At 36.6% G+C, this 24318-nt stretch overlaps 3 protein-coding genes and 2 non-coding genes across 11 annotated transcripts in view; all 5 read left to right on the top strand.

The window, feature by feature from the left end:
* col23a1b (collagen type XXIII alpha 1 chain b) overlaps positions 1-2155 on the top strand; it is a 40225-nt gene extending 38070 nt beyond the window's left edge. For 4 of the 5 annotated variants that reach the window (XM_073871073.1, XM_073871072.1, XM_055179316.2 and 1 more), the window contains 2 exons: positions 96-134; positions 1241-2155. In XM_073871073.1, coding sequence (XP_073727174.1) covers positions 96-134; positions 1241-1273 — 72 coding nt within the window. In that variant the 3' untranslated portion in view covers positions 1274-2155. Of the gene's footprint in view, positions 1-95; positions 135-826 lie in introns of all 5 variants that reach the window. The other variant, XM_055179317.2, reaches the window with a different exon arrangement.
* An 865-nt stretch (positions 2156-3020) lies between these two features.
* trnav-cac (transfer RNA valine (anticodon CAC)) lies at positions 3021-3093 on the top strand. Its single transcript has one exon. It is a non-coding gene; the product is annotated as a tRNA-Val (tRNA).
* Positions 3094-3573: 480 nt separating this feature from the next.
* Positions 3574-3646, top strand: trnav-aac (transfer RNA valine (anticodon AAC)). Its single transcript has one exon. It is a non-coding gene; the product is annotated as a tRNA-Val (tRNA).
* A 160-nt stretch (positions 3647-3806) lies between these two features.
* mat2b (methionine adenosyltransferase 2 non-catalytic beta subunit methionine) lies at positions 3807-14163 on the top strand. 3 transcript variants are annotated; one of them, XM_055179321.2, is made up of 7 exons: positions 3807-3961; positions 8128-8322; positions 8441-8555; positions 9513-9659; positions 9897-10090; positions 10252-10365; positions 13556-14163. In XM_055179321.2, exons 1-7 carry the CDS (start codon positions 3932-3934, stop codon positions 13730-13732), a joined length of 972 nt encoding a protein of 323 aa, XP_055035296.1. In that variant the 5' UTR covers positions 3807-3931; the 3' UTR covers positions 13733-14163. The 3 variants fall into 3 exon arrangements, with proteins under 3 accessions (XP_055035296.1, XP_073727172.1, XP_055035295.2); XM_073871071.1 differs by having other exon boundaries at positions 3917-3976; XM_055179320.2 differs by lacking the exon at positions 3807-3961 and adding an exon at positions 4436-4757.
* Positions 14164-16044: 1881 nt separating this feature from the next.
* Positions 16045-22561, top strand: LOC129424219 (cysteine-rich and transmembrane domain-containing protein 1). The gene is made up of 3 exons (XM_073871070.1): positions 16045-16253; positions 20875-21210; positions 22055-22561. Exons 2-3 carry the CDS (start codon positions 20897-20899, stop codon positions 22152-22154), a joined length of 414 nt encoding a protein of 137 aa, XP_073727171.1. The 5' UTR covers positions 16045-16253; positions 20875-20896; the 3' UTR covers positions 22155-22561.
* The last annotated feature ends 1757 nt before the right edge of the window (positions 22562-24318 follow it).

Genomic DNA, 24318 nt, shown 5'->3' with positions numbered 1-24318 from the left:
GGCAGATCTGATGTGCAGTTCTTCTCCTGAATTCTTACCTCATCAGTAAGAGCTATTTAACTAACTATTGAGTTCTTCTACTTCTCTCTTCACAGGGGCGAGATGGACTGCCGATACCTGGATGCTGGCATAAGGTAATATAACCATAACATATTTATACATTTACGCATGCAGCAATGCAAAGGCCTACAGTATAATCGGTATCAGCAGATAAAAGCACATTTTCCCATGATTGGTCTTAAAAGATTACCGTATTGTCCTGAATATAAGACGGCACGGAAATGCCTCTCAGTAAATGATGCTGTCTTATTACATCATACCGTACACCCGCAAAAATGCTGTAGGTGGCGCCAAATACACATAAACAAGTTAACATGGACTGAAGCAACCTGATAAACTACAGCCGTTTACAGTAAGGCAGACATCTACTGTTAATAAAATATGAATAGGCTATATGTTTGGACAGCTTATTAATTCCATAAAGACTGTAGGTATTGTATGGCATATGAAAAGTATTAAAGGATGTGGGGAACCAAACTGGCTTGTCTTATAATCAGTGACAATACGTTATATCATAAAAATGCATCATAACTCATGTTGTATAATAATTTTTGAATTTGTAGCGGCATATGTCATTCTAAATAACCGAATATCGATAACAGCGTAGACAATTTGTATCGCTGCATCCCTGACATAAATGTATTCTGTGGGGAATTGTCCTGTATGTGTCCATATCATCTTTTTCGTAATACTAAGTATACTGCATTTGCTCTGTGAGGGCTTTCTGTGTGTCTCCTAACAGTCTTCTTCTGTTGCTCTCTTGCAGTAATGACTAACCCGGAGCATGGAGTTTGTACATATTGATATATATTTTGCAAGTAACTGCTTTTCATCCTCCCGTCTCTTATTTAATAAAGAGAACTTGCAAAATAATTTGTATGTATCGCTGCATTAACAAAAGAAGGGCTCTTCACTGACTCAATAACATGTATAGAAAGCTCAAAAGCAATCAAGAGAGTGTCGCAGGAGATGTGAACTCAATGCTTGCGGATGCACAGAGAATGATGCTGCTGCTGCTTTCCTTAAGGAATGAATGGCTCATAAACCAAAATAACCCTGAACCTTCTAACAGAGACTGACCGATGTGTCTACAACTGAACTGATGAATTCTTCAATGGCTGTCTTATCTTTTCTGGGTACAATTTCAAACCACCAACCCGATCCACTCTTGCTTTTAAAGGAAGAGGCTTCCGGGCAGGGGCGGCAGAGATGAGAACCGATTTCAGCCTTGAAAGACACTGAATGGGGTACATGAAGGGAATATAGTTTGCCAAAGGGTCTGCTGGGGCTCACCTGAACTACAGGGAGGAAACCAATGTGGACGTTGCACTGGATTTGTACTGGCGTACATATGGACAAATCTGTACTCAGGAAACTCTTGGGACAAGGTCAATAGGAAGGATGCTATCTTTGGTTCCATTTCTCAACAAATACAAATAGTGGAGAAGTGATACATTGTATAATAACTGATATCATGTAATCGTGTTTTGTTGTCAACCCTCACATTGAATATAACTGATTTTATTCATTGTTTTTGTGAGGGGTTGTCTGCATTCTTATTGAGCATTATATCAAGTTTGTGTAAATGAAATGTATAATTTTAACATGATAATTATTTACTTTTTTTAAAAGCTAGTAAGAATTTTTGAGTGAATAACATGCATTGTGTATTATGTTCAATTCTTGTTTTCCCTGCATTTCCTTTTGTTATGCAGTAATACAGTGCACGTGTAAGAAAAGTATTATATATACATACCAGTCCAAAACAATCAAATCAAATGCTATGCAAGCTAATTTTCATGTTTCAGGTCACACTGAAATGCAAGTTTTTACTTTAACAGCCTGGTTTGGTTTGAGATTTAAAGGGGACATATCATGAAAATCTGACTTTTTCCATGTTTAAGTGCTATAGTTGGGTCCTCAATCAACATAGAAAATATGAAAAAGAAACCCACTAACTTAGTTTTGGTAAACCATTCTATGCAAGCATGTAAAAATTGTGACATCAAAAGGGGATAATACCGCCCCTTTATCTAAACTATCCAACCACGGTGCTGCCATTTAGTGCAGATATCAGCTCATTTGCATTTTAAAGGACACAAAGTGGCAATTTTAATCTATATGATATGTTGAGCTAAAACTTCAAATATGTATTTTGGGGACACCAAAGATTTATTGTACTTATTTTTTTCTTTAAAAAGTCTTGTGAAATGTCCGCTTTAAATGCATCTTTGCTGCTCCATATCAGTACTGAGGTCAGTTGTCAGGCATGCTAGTGTAAATATGGTTTCTTGGTATAGTGTGACAAATGCCTATGAGAAAAGATCTTTCATTAATGTGGAAAAATGATAAACGGCTTTGTTTCTATTTTATTTCTACTTAACAACACGCCTTTTAACGTCTTCCTCAAATGTTTGAAAGTTGGTAGAAATTGGTTGCATACAAGTACAATTTTCATTATGTATGTTGCCTACCTGTATCATCTAAAATATACGTAAGTTATACATTAAATTGATTACGATTATGTAATCAGTGGTTTTCAAACTTTTTACATAAAAAATTTACATAAAACATAGAATTTGAAGTAAACAAACATATTAAATTATACAATGTACTGATGTTGGTTAAAGGGATAGTTCACCCAAAAATGAAAATTCTGTCATTATTTACTCACTCTTACGTTGTTGCAAACCTGTATACATTTCTTTGTTTTGATGAACACTAAGGAAGATATTTTGAGGAACCGTTCATGGACCCCATTTACCTCCATAGTATTTTTTTTCCTACTATGGAAGTGAGCAGGGCCTACAAACGGTTTGGTTACAAACATTTCTCAAAATGTCTTCCTGCATGTTCATCAGAACAGATAAGTGTGTGCAGGTTTGTAACAACATGCGAGTAAACATACTATGGGTGAACTATCCCTTTTATAGTCTAATATTATATCATCCACACACAACGTTTCCGTAGTGTAGTGGTTATCACGTTCGCCTCACACGCGAAAGGTCCCCTGTTCGAAACCGGGCGGAAACAAATGTTTATTTTTTCATGATATTACTACATTAAATACATTTGTCTGGTTTAACCCTCCTGTGTGTTGAATTTATACTTACGTCAAATGAATAATAGAATATAAAAATGTTTTACATAAGCACTAAACGTATCGTTTCGCCTGTAAGATACGTCTTAATCTGATTGGTTGGGTATGTAGAAACTTAAATCTTAAATACTCTTCTAAAAATATATTTAAAATAACACGTCTTTTTCACTAAATAGTATATGATGACTGAAACCCAAAATATGGTGAATCTTACAAAACAAAAACTATTCAAAAACAAACAAACTTTGTGTGATCATTTCTGTTTGTAATTTATTCACATTTTAAGTTATAAATTACGTTTTTTGTAAAAACATCAACATCCTGTTGAGTTAGAAACATTTAATCATCAAAACTATATACTGTTAACCATATTGCGAAACGATATATCGACGATATTATCGTCGATGTATATCGTTTCCGTAGTGTAGTGGTTATCACGTTCGCCTAACACGCGAAAGGTCCCCGGTTCGAAACCGGGCGGAAACAACTTTTTCCTCATTCATGGTTATGTATATATTAACTATTTAAATTCAAATCAAACCAAACACATGGCCAAAGCAACAAGTTAAGTATATTAACAACAACTGATATAACTTTAATCTGTTTATTTGACCCCGTGTGTTGAACAAGAAGTCAGTGTAGGACTACTATACGTGCCAGCTGCAGGACTTTTATATTGAAATCACAACTGTAGTGGTGGCAGAACAGCGGATGATTTTCGCATAGCCTACATGTCGAAGGCTTCACACCAAAACTGTATTTAATCCAAATATGCCTGGTTTTAACTACGGGGATGATCAGGTACAGTTAAGATTGGTAAAAATTACGTTTATCTGATTGAATATAACCTCGATTTATATGATGTACTTATTTTTTTAAACTTAGGGTTCAGTAACGTTAGCATGTCTGTTAAAAGTCCGATCGGTGTAATTTTACAGACATACAATTTTTTATAAATAGCCTATATACAATAAAGTATAAACGTAATTATTAAGTGTCTCTCGCGAGTAAAATTGTGATTTTTGGCTCTCTTAGTTACAGGTTTGGAAAGATTTTTTGGTTAGCTTGCTGATTGCTGCCTGCTTTCGATCCATTTTGTGAAACTCAGTGTCGTTCTGTCGCTATTTTGACGTGCATATAATAGTATTTTAATTTTTATTTAATACGATCTACTTGCGAAGACACAACAAAGTACTTTTAATACCAGAAGAATGCTACGCCAGTCGAACGTCATGAGATAAATACAGCTGCATAAGGACTGCGCAAATACACGCAATGATGATGCGCAAGAACACTTGCTTTTGTTTTGCTTCCGTGCACAACTTCAATGATCTGCACAACGCCTGCATGATTCTTTAAATCGACAGCGTTACACTCCTATGTTTTATAGCTCATATGAAACAAGGGCCTATACTGACAGCACGTAGGCTTCCAGACATTTTCAATAGGGTTTAAGAGTTGAGTGGCGCATTATAAATATAGATAACTGTTATCTGCTCCTGTTTGATATGATAACAGCTATAGCTGTATTGAAATGAGTATCAGAGATAAAGAGTTTAAAATACAGTTCAAACCCGGGCACGTTGAGCTTGTTCAGGTAAGGTTGTTGGATTATTTATGGGGAAGCAGCTTCATGGTTTACAAGCTAGAGCAACTTTATGAAAATGAAGGATGTCTTTGGTGTTACAATGACACACCGTTGTTTCTCAAATCAGTTTACATTAGAACAGTTTACTTTTAGCTGTCGCAGTCATGCATAAAATGGGCAATATAAGGAATACTTTCATTCACAATTTCCACCTTTTACAATAAGCAACTGCACTATATACCTTACATGCGATGTACAGTTTGTTTTAACCATTAGTTTGATCTTACTTTGTTTTTACGTTTACAATTTATTGTATTGCTGTAGAAGGGCTACGCCTCACATCAAGCATTACTACTGACATCTTGTGCTCGTGACAGACTTAAAATGATAAATATTGCTTAAGAAGTGAGATCCAGGCTGTACTTCATCTGATATTTTGAAACTGCTGGCTGAGATCTGAATTCAATGGCATTGCAGTTTAATCCAGTTTAAGTATTAGTCTCTAGCTGCTTTTAGCCAGTTCATTTGGGTTGAACGTATGCAAATTAAGTAAGTGACAGACCCCTATAACATCATGCACAATAGTAACTGTAAAATGGTGTCTTTGAGAGATGTAAAACAATGCAAAACTAAATTGTATTACTATAAACTTAACTGCATTAATACACATTTAATGCAATGTTTTAAACGATGCATGAACTCAACGTTGGCTATAAAAATAAAGCAACACATGACGTCACATTCCTTAGGTACGATGTGGCAGAGTCTGAGGTAAATTTCATGCATACGTCATCAATACTTATTTCAGAATATTAACAATTATAAAGTTGACTATAAGCTAATCGTAAATAAGTTAGTTGGGATATGCTTATGACTTGCGAATGTAACTTAATGCTCGGTTAACTGAAATAAACCAGGCTTGATGACGTATGCGAAATATATCGCTTGGCATTAAACTTTGAGCTTTGTAATTTTGCAGGTAAGTTATTATTTATGCTCTAACAGCAACATTAAACACTAAGCATAGTTTAAAAAATGGCAACAGGAAAAAATTGCACCTTTAAGCAAAACTTGCACTGACCCTGGCCTGGAGAGATGCCCTACATCAGCACACATGCATTTGCTCATAAGCCGATAAACCGGTTTCTTCCGATCTTCCTAGTGATATTCTGGATATGGAGGGTTGGATACTGTCAATGATTGTAGTCATGGGGCAACCTTCCGATCTCTATCGGGAGCCAACACGGAAGTGACTTAGACTGCAATTCATCGACCGGCCGCTAGAGGCTGACTCCAAAAGTGAGTCAATTCCCATAGACCCTCATGTTACAATGCCCATGTTTACAGCCTGGTACAAAAAGTGTTTTTGGTCTGTATTGCCAATCTTGCTCTTCATGACAACTGTGAGGGAGTGTAGTTTTCTGTAATTCATCAGTTTTAAAGTTCTGCATAATTCAGCAGTCCCTGAATAAACAACACAATTAATGTTGTTTCTAATTATGTGATAAAAGTAGTTGCAGATGTTTCACAAAATACATAACGTATTTGTGGTCTATAAGCCACGTTTTTTTTCATAACTTGGCTGGGGCTGCGTCTTATAGTCCGGTGCGCCTTGTAAGTCAGTATGAATTAACTTTGACATTTATGAGGCAAGAGACATCATTACCGTCTACAGCCGTGAGATTCAGCTATATGCTTCTTCTGTATTTATGTAATTCAATGGATTCTGTAATGTGGAATGACGAGTATGCGAACTTCACGCTAGTTGGCTTGTTGGGTTAATTTAGCCTATTCAAACTTCCATGTAAGTTCTGTATGCTATGGTTTATCGTTTAAATAACTGATAATATTACTTTAACGTACAGACATCTATTCAGCCTGCTGTTCTGTCTGCTATTGTTTAGTTGAATAACTTGCCTTTCCAGATTTAATGTCTGTTCTTCGGCTTGGATTTTGTGAAATCATTTTCTAAATAAACGCAACGTATAGTCCACTGTGAATTATATATGTTTTTTCGTCTTAATGACGCATTTCTGAATGATGCGGCTTATACTCTGGTGCAGCTTATAGTCCGGAAAATACGGTAAATTTTTTTGCCCCAATGAAATGTGCAACACTTTTTGTTTCACTACCAAAATATGTCATCTCCATTTATTAACTATTTAAAATTTTAAATCGCGAGGTTTGGGCAAAACCCTCGTGATTTACATCCAGAACATGATGCATGGTGGGATACGCTTAGCCTTAAATACCGTTTCGAAGTGGTATTCGAGATAGTGTGGGTTTAGTGTGCGTTAAGGGCACTGCACTTTGCCAGTTAAGACATGGGAAAATCTTGCGCACTTACTTACTTCCTGTCACATGCACGCGCTCTCGAGTGGCTCAGACCACAAGTGGTATTTGGACGCAGCCAAAGGCTCTGTCCCAAATGGCGCACTTCATGTGGACTTTCGGTCTCGTGGCCTTAAATTGCACGTGCTCACATAGTCTACGAGTCCGTAGGGTGTCCCAACTGTCATTTTTACGCTTCGAAGTGTGCTCATCAGCGCCTCCTTTGCGCCCTTGATGCGGTCTTCAGCAAAGCCCGCACTGCAGCAGGCTTTGCGTAATTTACCAACCCAGAAGTCCTTGCGAAAGAGCAATCAGACGACGACGGAAGTGAAGAGCTTGCACTGATGGGCAACTTCTCTTCCTATTTCCCTGTCCCAAAATACGACTCCGGTGCTTCCTCGTAGACTGGCGTCAAGGGTCCCTAAGGTCTGTACTACATGATGTCATCAAAGTGTGGACTCTGAGGAAGTCCATTCCGGAGTGTGCCATTTGGGACGGGCAATGCCGTAGTTCACTGACAGTCGGGGCAGGTGATGGCGATTTACTACTTATCAAGGAACCGGCTTTATAATCCCACCCTATATATTGCCCACCCCTACGAGAGGCTGTGCTAAATAAGTCATGGTTGAAGGGCATTGTTAGGCGCACAAGTCAGTGTAACCAGTTCAGCTTTCATGAATACAGCACAGCGTCTTGTACCTTAATGCTTTTATAAAACTGTATACAATACAAATATTAAAGCCAAAATCTATGAACAACGTTCATAAAGAAAAATAGTCCCTCTCTACTGAAAAAAAAACCGGTGAGCTGGTTTTAGCTGGTGTAGCAAACTGGTCTAGTTGTGTTTTGGGCACTTTTAAGCTGGTCTAGCTGGACGGACTGACTGTAAACAGTAACTGAATGTGTTTACAGTTATAAACAGGATCATTGGGTGCAACGGTCATAGCTGTGTTTTATCATAAATAAAACACAGCTGTTGACCAATCAGAATCAAAGACTGGAATTAACCATTATAAACATGTTTGGTAATTACTGCTCTATCCTTTAGGATGACATCTACACGCCTTACCGGCGTGTGCTTGTGACAGGAGCAACGGGGCTTCTCGGCCGTGCTGTTTACAAAGAGTTCAAGAACAATGATTGGGACGCTTTGGGCTGTGGTTATAACCGAGCCCGGCCTTGTTTTCTAAAGTGCAATCTTCTGGATGAAGATGCAGTGCGAAGTGTCATTCAAGGGTTTAAGGTAATGATAACATTTTTCAACCATAAGATCACCTGCTACTAAACTGAGCTGTCTGGGAACACATTTTTAAGCCTGATCTATTAAAAATAGAAAAATGTTTTTCTCAATTTTTTTCAAGCCTCACGTTATTGTGCACTGCGCTGCTGAGAGAAGGCCAGACGTGGTGGAGCGTCACACCGAAGCAGCCATGAACTTAAATGTACATGCGTGTGCTACCCTGGCCAAAGAAGCAGGTAGGGTCAGTGCTAGATATGGTTGAAATTATTAACTCTTTCCCCGCCATTGACAAGATATCTCGTCATTTAAGAGAAAACATTTGCATAAAAACGTGTTACTGATGAGGTTTTAGGGTTATGTGTAATACCGTAATTATCCACTATAAGCGCACTTCCCTAATTTATAAAAAAGCGGAAGCAAAAGATTATTTATTAATTTTACACTGCGTTTATGTTTTGATAATAATTCTGAATCTGATCTCTAACAAAATTCCTTTACAAAAATGCAATTATTTCAGTTTTTTGCTAAAAAAATATATTTTTGAAGAAAAATACCAATATTTAAAGAGTAACTAAACCCTAAACCAACTTTTTTTAGTTACTGATCTGTAAGAATGATGCTTTATTGGTGCTGTTCATTGATTTTAGTAAGTTTTTTGACATTTGAATATAAAGTGTTTCAATACTACAATATATGGTGTAAAAACGTCTGAGTGCTGCCCTCTTCAGGTTGAACGATGGCTACTGCAGTTGAATTTTCCTATTGGATGGTGGGTCCAAAAAGTAACTCGTGACGTAAGCAGGTTCAAGCTCACCACGCCCTTGTTACGATCTCACCACATGCTTGGTACGAGCTTAGTTTGTCCCCTCTATCTCCGTTTGGATCTGCCCACTTTTCTTGCATTTTTCAAATATTAACAGTGGGCGGAGTCAGGCTCTGACCAGGGGTTTAGTTACGCTTTAAGAGTTTATAAGTTTGTTTGTATGTTTATTGTTTGTTTGAAAGCAGAGTTTCTTTTCTTTCATTTGATATATTTGTATGTTTATATATTTTTAGAAGAAATTTTTCCTGGAAGTTTTTTTTTTTTGGAAACTTTTGTGAAAAATGTTTGTGGGCAACTTTCGAAAAAAAAAAATGCTGGCAACGAATGAGTTAAAAAAGATAAAGTTCTCCATTTATCTTTTGTTCTACAGCTGGCATCTTTCTTATCTACATCAGCACTGATTATGTTTTTGATGGGCGCAATCCTCCGTATGGAGAAAATGATGCCCCCAATCCATTGAATCTGTATGGGAAGTCCAAGCTAGAAGGGGAACGAGAGATACTCAGACACTGCCCAAGTATGTTTCATCTTTTGTTTTGATTTTATCTCAGTATGTAAAATCAGGACAGAACTTAACCTCGTATAAATTTGGGTCATGGCCTTGTTCTTCAGTTGAGATAATCTAGCTCAGGGTGTTGCTGTATGTTGCATTGCATGTGCAAAAGATTGTGGGTTTGATTTCCATGCACTGTAAGTTGCTTTGGTTAAAAACCTCTGCGACATTCATAAATGTACATAAATGTAAATAACACAGGTGCAGCTGTACTCCGAGTGCCCATTTTGTTTGGAGAGGTGGAGAAGGTTGAAGAGAGCGCCGTAACGGTGCTGTGGGACCGTGTTCAGGAGGGAGTTGAGAGCTGCACCATAGAGCACTGTCAACAACGCTTTCCCACCTACACCAATGATGTTGCCCGTGTTTGTCGTAACATGGCCGAGAGAGCTCTTCAGGTGAGTCTCTTTTGATGTTTACTGCATAATACACTTATACTGTGTATAAATGGATGTTTTTAAGGGATGATGCTGTATTAAATGAGTCTTCACCTAAATCCCACCGGCACAGATAAGCCTAAACTGATTTCAGTATGTGACAGTGTTTATGTTGCCCTCAGGACCCATCATTGCGTGGAATCTTCCATTACTCGGGCAAAGAGCAGATGACCAAATATGAAATGGCCTGTGCTATAGCAGATGCTTTTAACCTGCCTAGCAGTCATCTAATACCAGTGAGTAAACACATCTGTTGAGTTAAAAGGTTTAAAAGCATTATCAAATCTTCTGTCCTTGCTACATTCAGTTCAGTTTCTACATTATCTTACCCCTGAATGTAACCATATACAGATTGTAGCCATTTATGAAATGTGGTCTATATAAACAGTATATGAAGCACCTTCTAGATGCATCTGACACGTTTTTTTTTACAAGCATTATTATCAGTCTCCTGTGTTTAGGTTAAGTCATTTCACTTTGATGGCAATAAAAAGGGTATTTGTCAGTAATTTAAATGCCTTAGATTAAAAAATGTCACTTTTGTCATTTGGCAAAAACTTCCACTTTTAAAAAAATCCGTAAGACGTAGTAAACAGTTGCAAAATCACTATAGATGCAACTAGACATTGCAAGTGATGAAAGTTAAAGGGACACTCCACTTTTTTGAAAATATGCTCATTTTCCAGTTCCCCTAATGTTCCAGTTAAACATTTAATTTTTACAGTTTTGGAATCCATTCAGCTGATCTCCAGGTCTGGCAGTACCACTTTTAGCACAATCCATTGAATCTGATTAGACCATTAGCATCGCACTCAAAAATAACCAAAGAGTTTCAATATTTTTCTGTTTCAAACTTGACTCTTCTGTAGTTACATCGTGTACTAAGACCGACAGAAAATTAAAAGTTGTGATTTTCTAAGCAGATATGGCTAGGAACTATAATCTCATTCTGGCGTAATAATCAAGGACTTTGCTGCTGTAACATGACTGCAGCAGGCGCAATAATATTACGCACTGCCCGAAAATAGTCCCCTGCCATTGAAAATTACTAAGGGGACTATTTATGGGCAGTGCGTAATATCACTACGCCTGCTGCAGCCATCTTACGACAGCAAAGTTCTTGATTATTACGCCAGAATGAGAGTATAGTTCCTGCTAAGGACCTTCAAGTCCAAAAAAAGTGCGTCCATCCTTCACAAAATAATTCCAAACGGCTGCAAGATGATAAACAAAGGTCTGCTGAGGGTAGTCCGCACGGTGTTGTTGTAGAAATGTCCATATTTAGAACTTTATTAGCGAAAATAACTACCTTCCGGTAACGCTGCCATCTTAGTCGCATCCGCATTTCAGATCATAGCTTTACGCAGCGTACGGAGGTTTCTCTGCTGCTGCTCGGTGCCCCCGCCCTCCGAATTTGTCATACGTCACTAAGAAAAGTGCGTACACTGCGCCAGTGGTTCCCAAACTTTTTCAGCGTCCGGCCCCCCTTGTGTACGGTGCATTCCTTCGCGGCCCCCCAAAGAAAATTTGTGACAAAAAACTGTTCTAAAACTCAACATTTTAATAAAAAACCATTAAATTATACAAAAAAGTAGTGCTTTTGGTTAGTAGCCTTATTTTTTTTAGGTTTAATTACACAGAATTCATGATAAATGAATGTACTTCATAAAATGTCATAAAAGTGGGGCCCCCCTGGCACCATCTCGCGGCCCCCCTGGGGGCCCCGGCCCCCAGTTTGAAAACCCCTGCACTACGCTAATACTCTCTCCTGAATACAGAGGAGTCCAAGATGGCGGCGCTACCGGAAGGGGGTTGTTTTTGTTAATGGAGTTTTGAATGTGGATGTTTCTACAACAACACCGCGCGGATTACCCTCAGAAGACCTTTATTTATCATCCTGGAGCCGTTTGGATTTTTGGACTTGAAGGTCGTGGACCCCATGACTTCACATTTAATTAACTGAAATATTCAAAAATATCCGAAAATGTGTTTGTCTGAAAAACGATGGACATATGCAACTCGGACAGCTTGGGGGTGAGTAAATCATGGGTTTAATATCGTTTTTGGCCGAACTATCCCTTTAAAATGTAAAAATGAAAAAAACTGAAGCACACACGAGGGGGCGCTGTGATTCATTTTACTGCCACATATGGGTTGTATTCAGGTCCAAGTACTCACAGAAGACACAAGTTTGAATGTGATTTGTGGTAGGGATGGGCGATAACAATTTTTTTTTTGCAAGTGATACGGATACTTTTTTTTAATACACCTTTAACAATACCAATATTGCTTATTATGTATACATAACATACACATCACAGAAAACTTACATTTTCATAAAGCGTCATTGTGTATGATTTAAATGCAGCTTTCCTCACAAAGCCATAAAAAAAATGTCCACAGAAGGTCATAATTTGTTGGTATTTCTACATTTATTTTGTGGAGATGTTTGGCCCCTAATGTAAAAATACCTTTTATGTTTATTCTTATTCATCTAATGGTAACAAGAGAGGGAGTACAGTTATTAAGTTAACTATTTGCTCTTTGTATCTGGATAGGGTTTCCATCCCTGAAAACTCTCCGGTAATGGACAGAGGGAGACCTAGTGGCTTGTTTTTGTTCAGCCTCTTTATGCTTTTAGGGTGTGTCATTTGTAAATGTTTAAATCATTTTTTTCCGTGACCAAGAAGTAACACAACACCATGTTGTGCTTCCTTTCAACCATGCTGCTGGAAGTGTTTGTATGCACGTGCGTGTTTTAATGGCCATGACTCGCGCTGCGCAGTCGCAGACCGATCGACGTGTATTGTCACACACACAGACACACACATGAACACTTACTTATGATGAAATCATTCATATAATTAAGATATAGATACTTTATAATAACATTTGAAATTAAATCATTAGCTTCTAATTAATTTATCGATACTGCAGCATCGATGTGCACATCACTAATTCATTCATTAGATGACTTTCGTGCACTTCCTGTTTCTAGAATCTTTGTTTTTCAATAAAGGTAAACAAATTTATGAGAAATTGTTTTGGAAACGGAGAACCAAATTCCATGTAAGCTGGAGTGTATTTTTTGAACGTTAAAACGTTTATCTAGAGTTGAATGCTTTTCCATGAAATGTGAAAACACTGTGCTGTCAAAACACTGCTTTGTTTGTTTTGGGAAATTTGACTAGCTCCATTCAGCAAAACTGCCTTGATCACTAGTGTGATTTTTAGGGTGGGACTATATGTTGTAGTCAACCAGTCACAGACGGAAAATGTTTGAAAACAAGTTCTCTGTTTGGTTTTGCCAAAGGTGAAAAAATGACACATCTCAACATGCCTTCTTTCTCTGACGTTTTATATTTTTATGTATTGTTTTCGGTCTGTGATGATCTGTTTTGCTCACGAATCTGTTTGTTTGTGCAGATGACCGAGCAGCCAGCAGGCGCAGGGGCTCAGAGGCCACAAAATGCCCAATTAGAGTGCTCGCGTTTGGAGCTTCTTGGCCTGAGTGTGGAGTCCACCCCTTTCAAATCCGCCATAAGGGACAGTCTGTGGCCCTTCCAGCATGACAAACGATGGAGACAGACCGTCTTTCACTAAGGCCACCAGTATACCTACACTTAAAAAACATGAGACCACATTTTTTATGTTTAGCTTAGCCAACCATCATATTACACACTTCTGAAATAAATCATGCTTAGCATCTTTCACAAAGGTTATGATCATATTTTGCACTCCTGAAATAAATCAAGCGACACTCTTTACATGTTCAGCAGCTTTGTTTGATGTATACATTTATTATAGCCAAAAAGTGTTTTACCATTAAGTAAAAAGTATTTAGTCTGTTCTAAGGTACATTCCTTTTTTATTTTATTGATCAAGTAAACAACAATTTACTTGAAAAGTGATGTATGAATGTATGACAAAGTCAACATTTCTGTTCTATGTGTTCTGTTCCTGTTTATGTTAAACGTTTACTTCAGAATCTGAAAACAGAATGCACTATAAAATAAACTATCAGGAAGATCAAACTGGCTCTCTTGGTTTTGTGCACTAGTTTATTTGATCAATCACACTTTATTTTATAGATAAAATACTTTATATGCCATAAGGCCAAAAAATATGTTTTAAATATATGCTAAATATATGTAAAAATATATGTTGAGATTAAATGTATTTCAAAAATGTATTTCAAGAGCATAAATATTCATATATTTTAAGGGCAAGCAAATACATTTCTAATTTTACAATTCATATTGCAAGACATATATTTTATATATACAACCCCAAATCAGAAAAAGTTGGGACACTTTAAAAATTGTGAGTAAAAAAGTAATGGAATAATTTACTAATCTCATAAACTTATATTTTACTCACAGTAGAATATAGATAACAAATCAAATGTTGAAAGTGAGATATTTTGAAATGTTATGCCAAAAATTGGCTCATTTTCGATTTCATGAGAGCTACACATTCCAAAAAAAGTTGGGACAGGTAGCAATAAGAGGCCAGAAAATTTAAATATACATATAAGGAACAGCTTAAGGACTGATTTGCAACTTATTAGATCAATTGGCAACATGATTGGGTATAAAAAAGCCTGTCAGAGTGGCAGTGTCTCTCAGAGGTCAAGATGGGCAGAGAATCACCAATGCTGCAGCGAAAAATAGTTTTTTGAGTTTCTTAGAGAAAAATTGCAAAGAGTTTGAAGTTATTATCATTTACAGTGCATAATATCATTCAAAGATTTAGAGAATCTGGAGCAATCTCTGTGCGTAAGGGTCAAGACTGGAAAACCATACTTGATGCCCGTGATCTTCAGGCCCTAAGACAGCACTGTATCACATACAAGAATGCTACTGTAATGGAAATCATAACATGGGCCCAGGAATACTTCCAGAAAACATTGTCAGTGAACACAATCCACCATGTCATTCGTCATTGCCAGCTAAAACTCTGTAGGTCAAAAAAGAAGCCATATCTAAACATGATCCAGAAGCAAAGGTGTTTTACCTGGGCAAGGCTAATTTAAAATGGACTGTGGCAAAGTGGAAAACTGTTCTGTGGTCCAACGAATCAAAATGTGAAGTTCTTTTTGGAAAACTGGGACGCCATTTCATCCGGACTAAAGAGGACAATGACAACCCAAGTTGTTAGTAGTGCTCAGTTCAGAAGCCTGCATGTCTGATGGTTTGGGGTTGCATGAGTACGTGTGGCATGGGCAGCTTACACATCTGGAAAGGCACCATCAATGCTGAAAGGTTTACCCAAGTTCTAGATACATATGATCCCATTCAGACGTTGTCTCTTTCAGGCAAGACCTTGCATTTTCCAACATGACAATGCCAGACCACATACTGCATCAATTACAACATCAAGACTGCGTAGAAGAAGGATCTGAGTACTGAAATGGCCAGCCTGCAGTCCAGATCTTTCACCCATATTGTGAATAACATAAAAGTTTATGAGATTTGTAAATTATTCCATTACTTTTTTACTCACAATTTCTGGAGTGCCCCAACTTTTTCTCATTTGGGGTAATTATAACTAATAACTAATCTAAGTATATTTTTGAAGTTGAAAATATATTTATTTTTAATCTTTTCACACCTGTTTACAGTGACCGAAAAAGTGTTTCTTCCAAATATATTTCCTTGCTTTAAAATAAATTTATTTTTACAATATACATACAAAATATAAAACAATTGGTGAAAATATTTATATATATTGCCGTGATAGGAAGCATTTCATATTTTTGTTATGAGTGTCAAGTTTCAGATATAAATGATTACCGCCCAAATAAAACGTCAGCATTAATGTCATAAAACACTAAAATAATAACAGCGTGTACAGTACAGCGGTGGTGACGTATGACCGAACGGGGAGGGGGTTAGTGTGCACGCGCAGCACTGAAGCAGTCAGCTGATATTAGCGCACGTAACTTTCCAACGGGAGTCTGCGTGACATCACCACGTCCATTGTGTGACCTAAACGTTATTTTGCTCGGGCTTGTATGGTGAGAGGTTGTCGCGGTGAAATAAGAAAAACACAACTGTAAGATAACAGGATTATATATCTGAAACTCGCGCAACGCTGTGAGAACCTGTTTCTTCATCAGAAGGTAAAAGAAAACGATTATGTGCTTTTTGTCTTAATTTTCATTTATTCAATCAATCAAGTATTAGCATGCACACTATGTCTTTTTGGTGGCGAATATATTTCTTTATAAATTACAGTTCCGCTGTCAAACATTTACTTGTGAACGGTAGATCAGTGGTCCTCATGGTCCTATCGCCCATCCGTTATTGAGTCAAAACAGAAACTGTGGCGCACATATAATTGCATGCATTTATTTTGCTATAATATAAAATGACTCCATGGGTGTAGACAAAGCAATACGTTTTTGTTTCTTATATGTTTATCAGCTTTATTGTGTGTGTGAATAAGATACTGGCCTCTGTATGACAGACAGCAGGTGGACAATCAGCTTCTTGTATTGAATGAATCCTGACCGGATCGCCTGATTCTCATTATTACTTAACTTAACTTACTCAGTTTCTCTAACACTGCTGCATTCATTTCAGTTCTTTCGCATCAGCAGACATCAAATTGTTAAAGCTTTATTCGGCAGCCTTTGTTTGGTGCGTCTCATTTTCATTTCTTTATGAGGGTGTATTATGCATCAGATAAAGTGATTAGTCATTATACATCTATTAGAGGGGGTGAAGTGTTTCCAGTGACTATGAAAAGACTGTGAAAACCTAATAGATTAATAGATATATGTATATAAAACAAACAAACATTTCTTTTGTATAAAAACATACTGCTTTGTATTTGGTCCCTGGCCCACTGCTGCATACTGTAACTTCTGTTATTTATGCAGACCACTAAAACACCGTTTATATAAACTTCCCAAATAAAAAGATAACATTTCAAGAGGTTTTAGAGAAGTATTTTAACAATATAATACAATTATGTCTGTCTGGCAATGTTGCTGAGGACCAGAGCATGGTTTGTTTAAAATGTATGTGTATGTCAGCCATTCCAGTCAATATAGTTTCTGTGTTGTTTGAAGAGCTCAGTTAAAAGCCATTACAGTAGGTTAATAATTAACCATCACTGAGTGAGGAAAGTACTGTTTGATTTGATCTCTAAAGCACATGCTCTAGTTTACACATCGCCTATGAAAGCCTGACGTAACCTCCTTCCTGATCAAATATTTCTGTTCATACGTAAGGAATAATTGACTCAAGACCGTTGAATTATTGGAAAATAATGCACATCCAAGGTGGTAATGCGGCACGATGTGAAGCGGAGGTGTGCATTATTTTCGAATAATTCAAAGGAGGTGAGTGAAATATTCCTCTTATACCACAGTTTCCACAGATATTGTTCTGGTGGTTATTTTAAGACATTTGACAGGTTAGGTGTGAGTTTTACAGAAAAATAATCCACATCCATGGAACATTTCTCAACCAATCAGAATAAAGCATTCAACAGATCCATGGTAAGGATTGAAATACATAAATGATTGTGCACTGTATAAATATTAGTCATTTAAATAAAGAAATGTAAATATGCTACATTATAAACCTGTAAATTAACTGTAGATATACTTTACCACTCTAAATAAATAATGCAACCTGAAGTTGGTTATTCAAGTCAATTCAACCTACTATTTTAAAGGCGGGGTGCATGATTTGTGAAAAACGCTTTGGAAACGGGAGTCGGGCCGGCTACCAAAACACACTTGTAGCCAATCAGCAGTAAAGTGCGTGTCTACTAAACAACATCATTGCCTGGGTTGTGTATAGGGGTGGGCCGATCCGTTATTCTGTGTCGATATTAGTCCGATATTGGCAAAAATGGCCGGATTGAATATTGTAGAAGTGGGGGAGTACATTTTGATCCGATACCAACACAGATCTTAATTGTCGCAACTTGGCGTAAAGCGCAGTGACTGGAAACCGGAGATAAAGAATAAGCAATAAATGAGACCTCTCCGTCCTTTTCATGTCCGCTGTTTGGTGTTATAGTAGTTGAGTGCAACATTTGTAACGTAAACGTTTTGAGAGGTGTCAGTGGTGGCAAGGTCAGGCACCCACTGCAATCTCTTTATGGGTCACTTGAACCAAATATTTTAGTTTACATTCTGAGTACCTTTTCATTCAAGAGTTAAACATTCAGACTGTGAGTTAAATCTACTTAAAATGGTTCGTTTTATACATGTGTTTTACAGTTCAACCCCAAATGTTACACTGTGAAGAAACTACACTGCAGTGTCTACCATATATGTTTTAGTGCATTTACTGTGATATTAGATGTAATGCTTAAAATCTAATTTGTGAGTGTACATTTTATAAAGGAGGTACTTTTTATGTTTATCATACTTTAGTTATGGTTTACTTTACACATTTACTTTACATTTGTATGGCTAACAAATGTGTTATTTGCAGCTTAATTGATTTAAAGGGCGATAGAGATCGACAGATCCTCAAAGTTGTGGTATCGACATCGGTATCAGACATGAAAAAGGGGTATCGGCCCAGCCCTAGTTGCGAATGTGTGGGGCGGGTCTATCAAAAGAGAGTCCAGAATCTATTGGGGTAGGGGCGTGTTTGTTTGGGTGATTTCAAATATCAACACTGGCTTTCAGAGATCATGCACAGTGTAGTACAGGGAAATACTGTAATAGATTTTTTATTACTGCAAAAATAATGAAAAATATTAGAATTTTGAAATAAAAAAAGGTTAATGATTATTTTACAGGGAAAAGCTGTAGATCATTCAACACGATAATAAGTGTACTTTAACAGTAAAATTGTTATTTGTGAGTTAAAAATACAAGTCGCAAATAAGATGTGACTCTTCACATTTGATATTCAATATTTGAAGAGTTTCGTTGCAAAACGAGATAACCACCGTTTTTTTTTTATTGTTCAGAAATCTCGTTTTTTTGGTTGTGCATTCCAATTAATATCAATTCAACTGCAGTTGGTTTGGTTTGATTTAAACCTTTATAACTTAAAAAATACAGCAAAATAAAACAAAATAATAACATGATAACATAATAATAAACATGTTTTGACAAAAATGTAAAAAAAATGGATTTATCTCGTTTTGCAACAAAACTCTTCATTTATTAATATATGTAGGGGTGAGTGGGGCACAAACTAACGTGGGGTTAATTGTAACGCAGCTACTTCACATATTTCTACAGGGCCGAGCAATCTGTGCTTTCGGTCTTTTTCTCTTACTGTCAGATGATCTCCTGTGAATGTGAAAAGTTTGGATGTGTATTCAGTGTTTTGGAGTCATGAAAGTAAATTTCTTCATCTTATGTTTTTTTATTTCTGAGTTGGGCGTGTAAGTCACCAAATCCAACCTTATATAATTTTAATCACTGTCTTGTTACCTAAAACATAACAGCATTTTGAAACATGTCAGCAACTCCAAGAAAATCATAGCTGGAATTGAAAACATTTTTACGCAGCGGGGTTAGTTGTCACACAGTGTTACAATTAAGCCTCATGTATACAATGATAATGACATGAAAACAATGTAAATACTATTCATCAAAATGATAACTGTTAATACAATATCAGAGAAAATAACTCACAATTATAATTTTTTTTGTCTTTATTGTGCAGCCCGTTAAAAACAAATCTATATGCATTGCTGCATAATATAAGAATGACTAGATGAAGGATCATGAATGGATGAATGTGTGGATATCTATCTATTATATAAACAATATCCACCTTTAGTATATAGACAGAATTTTATCGAAATATTTGCGTGTTTCCCCCCCAAATGAACCCCGCCCCCATGGGGTAATTTGTAACGTTTGCACTCCTGTCACTTTTGGTGTAATTGTATGATAACCGTAGGTCCCACAAATAAACTTTAAATGTTCATTTGTAGTAGAGATGTCTATTTAACTTAAATATTCTTTGAATGATAAAGCCAAAGTCAAAAGCGTTAGGTTATGCCCTGCTCTCCCCTATATTTGTTACCAGTTATATACATTACAGTGTTTTATGGTAGATTTTATGTTATTATTTCATCACATTAGTGTGGCTGCCATCTATTATATCACCAGTGAAGGAAAAGGCATTTATTTCATAAAATCATAAAGTGCTTGATTCATATTAAATATTGTAATACAGACTAAAATCTCATAATCTAATTATAATATTAGGAGCATCAGTTTGAGTTCACATTGATTTTAATCTTTGACATGATCTTACTCAACCAATATTAAAGATATCGAGCTTATATTTTCACACAATGTTCTTTACAATATGTCAGATGATTTTATGTAGAAAACAGTAATAAAAATACTTTTGCTGGGTTTTCACAGACAGGGTCACATATGATTAAAATTAAAAGTTAAAGGCAAGATTTACTGTAGGCCTATGCAATACAATGTTACCTACCCAAGTAAAATGAAGTCTTGTAGAATTTCAATATTCTAGATTTTATTGTAAAAACACGCTGTTATATGTAGTATGGAATAATTTATTCTTTATTAAAAAGTGATGTTTTAAAAAACATGAGAAGTAGAATAACTGAAATGATCTCTGTAATAACTCTCAGAGTAAAAAAACATTGGATTTTGGTAATCGAGAGAACTGAGAAAAGCACCCTGACTTTTAACATTTGTATTATCTTAGTATAAGCCTCAAAACCACAACAGATTGTTTTGGATAATTTGAGCAATATTCCTTCTTCCCACGCAGTGTCCTCGCCTCCCGTGTGTAGATGAATTGCGATCAGCCTCCACCCTACACGGGGCCTGGGCCCACAGCTCCAGGATACCCTCCTCCATCAGCTGCTGGATATCCTGCTCAAGCATACCCTCAGCAGGGATACCCACCTCAGGGATTCCCACCCCAGGGATACCCTGCACAGGGATACCAAGGTTATCCGGTCCACACGGACCAGCCCAACGTTGGTTTCCCGAACTACCCGCCCGGACCCCAAGGACCCTACCCAGTCCAGCCTCCATACCAGGGTTACCCTCAACCACAATATGGAGATCCAGCGTATGGAGAACCTCCTAAAAACACTGTGTAAGATCCTTGAAACGTATATAATATTCTCTTAACACAGATATTGGCTGTGTGAATCTAACTTCCTCATAAACAAAACACCTCAAGTTGACACTGTGAGAGAGGAAATAACCACATAAAAAAAAAAACATGAAAATACTGGGTGTGTTTAGTTTTTGATGTCAGGGGTCACAGATTTTGCTGAATTTGTTGTGTATATTGAATGTGGATAAAATGAGTAGTAGTTAAATAAGAGCGTGGGCAGATTATTTCAGTATGTTTTAGCACTTAAATGTGCAATGTGGGACTTTTAGGAGGATCTCTTGACAGAAATGCAATATAATCTACATAACTATATTATCAGGGGTGTATAAAGACCTTTCATAATGAACTTTGTTTTTATTACCTTAGAATGAGTCGTTTTTATATAAATAAACCGAGGGTCCCCTTACATGGGAGTAGCCATTTTGTGCTGCCATGTTTGTACATAAGCCCTAAACCGACAAACTGCTCTACAGACACAATTTGCATAAAATAAACTCATTAAATAAATGATAGTACATGGGGAAATTAGGACCCAGCTTACGTTATCTCAGATGATGACATTTTTGTCCTGTGGCGGCCACCGTAGTAGCTTCACTATGCGCTTCTTAAAGGAGGGGTGAGCCGTGGACTGAGCCGTTGGTTGCAATTCACAATCTCACCACTAGATGCTGCTAAAAGTCCCACATTACACCTTTAAATGATATAATTTACAGAATTTTTATTTTGTTTTATCGTTTATTTATGTACTGTGTGCATTTTGTCCAAAGTTGAAAATACTGATGTCTATTGAGATTGTAAACAGTTTTTATTTTTCTGCAGTGTATGTTGTGGAGCAGGGAAGAAGAGATGACTCTGGCCAGGCATGTTTAACTGCATGTTGGACAGCACTTTGTTGCTGTTGTCTGTGGGACATGTTGACCTAAAGATTAAGAAACCACTGTGAGCCCCAATTTCGTTTGTAAAGATCTTTAACTCCATCTGAATTATTATTTGTGTACGACTACTGAAAAATAATTGAAATGTTTGGTTTAACCTCAAGCTTGGGGCACCTCTTTATATTCCTGTAACGCACTGAGAGACATTTACGTCGGATTACTTGCCGCCTTATTATTTGTAGATGCACATTAGTCTCAATGTTTTTATGATATGTATATTGATGAAATACAAAATCCACCTCTTTATTAATGAATGCAGTTTTTGCTTGGACATGGACCAGATTTGAGAATCAAATATGGCCTTGCAGAGTCTTTGAATGTTTGATCTGTTTTAATTTGAGTAAAGGAAAATGTTTTGTTCTTATTCATTAAAATAATAGAAATGTGCAAAGTTATTCCTTTTATTTGTTATTTAAAAAGGGATTTTTACACATTACACATCACACTTCCTATAAAGAAATGACATTTCCAGTGTGAAGACACACAAGTGTAACATTATAAATGCAATATATGGCAACATAACTGAGTTTAATGAACTGATTATTGGGTAAATTGTTCTGCCTTTTCCCTTTTGAAAGATAATGAAATTTTAAATTAGGAAGTATCAAACGAGGAGACCTGTTTTCAGTCATCACACCACATTGGCTCTTCACTGTAATGTATAGAAATCCTCTACCCTGCTTTGTTGTATGCAAATGTGTAATGCGCCCATAAAGTTATCAAGCAAAATGCTGTTGGTTTATGTTCAATCAGCACGACAATTAAAAAGGTAGTTAAAATTCAAGTTGACCAACATGGTAAGTGCAATCGGTCAATAGGTTTCTTGTTTTCAGTCTTTTCATCGTATGCGTAACAAAATCTCATGTGAAAAGTGCAACGCTCTTGGGTTTTCCCTTCCCCCAGCGCCTCTGTTCACGGCAGTTCCCTGTAAATGGTTTCCCATGAGTGTAAATGTAACACCACGCATTGCAACAGGCTATTTAAAGTAAAGCTGCATCAACCGTTTTCTCACTGTCAGTATCAGCAGCCACAGCAATTTTGCCCTTTGAACATTTATTTTAGACAGTAAAGAATCATTATTGTTTTATGTTCAGATTCAACAGCAGAAACTTGTTTTTAATTATTAAACTGGGCCGCATTCATGCCAAGGTCTGCATCTACTAGGGTTGTCAAATGACTAATCGTGATTAATATATGCGTGTGTACTGTTATTATGTGTGTGTGTGTGTGTAGACGGTTTCAGCAGTAACAACATAAACAAGCGGCTTTCGTGGTCATCACGTAACTTCCGGTAAACTCCGCTAAGAATAAATAACAACAGAGTCCTTTTAAAGTAGTTTATTTATGTAACAAGTAAAATAAACAACACTTAGATTACCTACACTGTAAAAAATACTTTGCTTAAAATTTTTTGTTAAATTAACTCAGATTTACACGTCGTGTCAACAAAGTAGAGTTGTCACAACTTATAAAATATAGTTGAGAAAAGTCAACTTCATTTTATAAGTTATAACAACTCACCTGTGGTTATAACAACTCATCTCTAGTTAAGATAAATAATAGTAAGTTGAAAGACTTGTAAATCCGAGTTGATTCAACAAAAAAATTTAAGGCAGCAAAGTATTTTTTACAGTGTAGGAAACCAAAATATTTGCTATTTTTGACGAGGTATTCGGTTAAAAGTTCAGTTTAGCAAGTAACCAATAAACAAACAGAAACCGGAAGTAAAGTTGACCAGACGTGCAATAGCGTGACTGCACGTGCGCCGATGAAATCGTCTACGTATATGTATGTATGTGGGTCAAAGACGAAAAGGGGGTTTAAAGCATAAAAAAAATAAAAGTGTAAAAGAGCTTTAAATTTAGTCTTTTTCACATACATTAGAATATGTCCTGTTTAACTTTATGTTTTTCTGAGCAAAAAATAATTACTACCATACATTTTTACTGGGATTTTACAGAAGACACCAACTAAAATGTCATTCAGTGTAACAATATTTTTATGCAAAAAAATATTATCAGACATTTTTAGAAAAACTATTATTTGATGACACATTACAAGACTCTATTTATAGATCACAGTGCAGACACCAAATACTAACTATTTGTCATATTAAAGCATTTTACTTCGCCAATATCCTTTAAACCATTAG

This window comes from Misgurnus anguillicaudatus, chromosome 9 (genome assembly GCF_027580225.2).
Source record: "Misgurnus anguillicaudatus chromosome 9, ASM2758022v2, whole genome shotgun sequence".
NCBI lineage: Eukaryota > Metazoa > Chordata > Actinopteri > Cypriniformes > Cobitidae > Misgurnus > Misgurnus anguillicaudatus.
Note: the sequence above shows the minus strand (reverse complement) of the source record. Positions and strands in the feature narration are given on the sequence as shown.

Excerpts from the sequence above, each read along its gene's own strand:
- mat2b (XM_055179320.2), top strand. The coding sequence starts at position 4,695 with ATGAGTATCAGAGATAAAGAGTTTAAAATACAGTTCAAACCCGGGCAC. Across the intron at positions 4,758-8,127 it reads GGCACGTTGAGCTTGTTCAG|GATGACATCTACACGCCTTA; the intron begins GTAAGGTTGTTG and ends TCTATCCTTTAG. Across the intron at positions 9,660-9,896 it reads GATACTCAGACACTGCCCAA|GTGCAGCTGTACTCCGAGTG; the intron begins GTATGTTTCATC and ends TAAATAACACAG.
- LOC129424219 (XM_073871070.1), top strand. The coding sequence starts at position 20,897 with ATGAATTGCGATCAGCCTCCACCCTACACGGGGCCTGGGCCCACAGCT. Across the intron at positions 21,211-22,054 it reads CCTCCTAAAAACACTGTGTA|TGTTGTGGAGCAGGGAAGAA; the intron begins AGATCCTTGAAA and ends TTCTGCAGTGTA.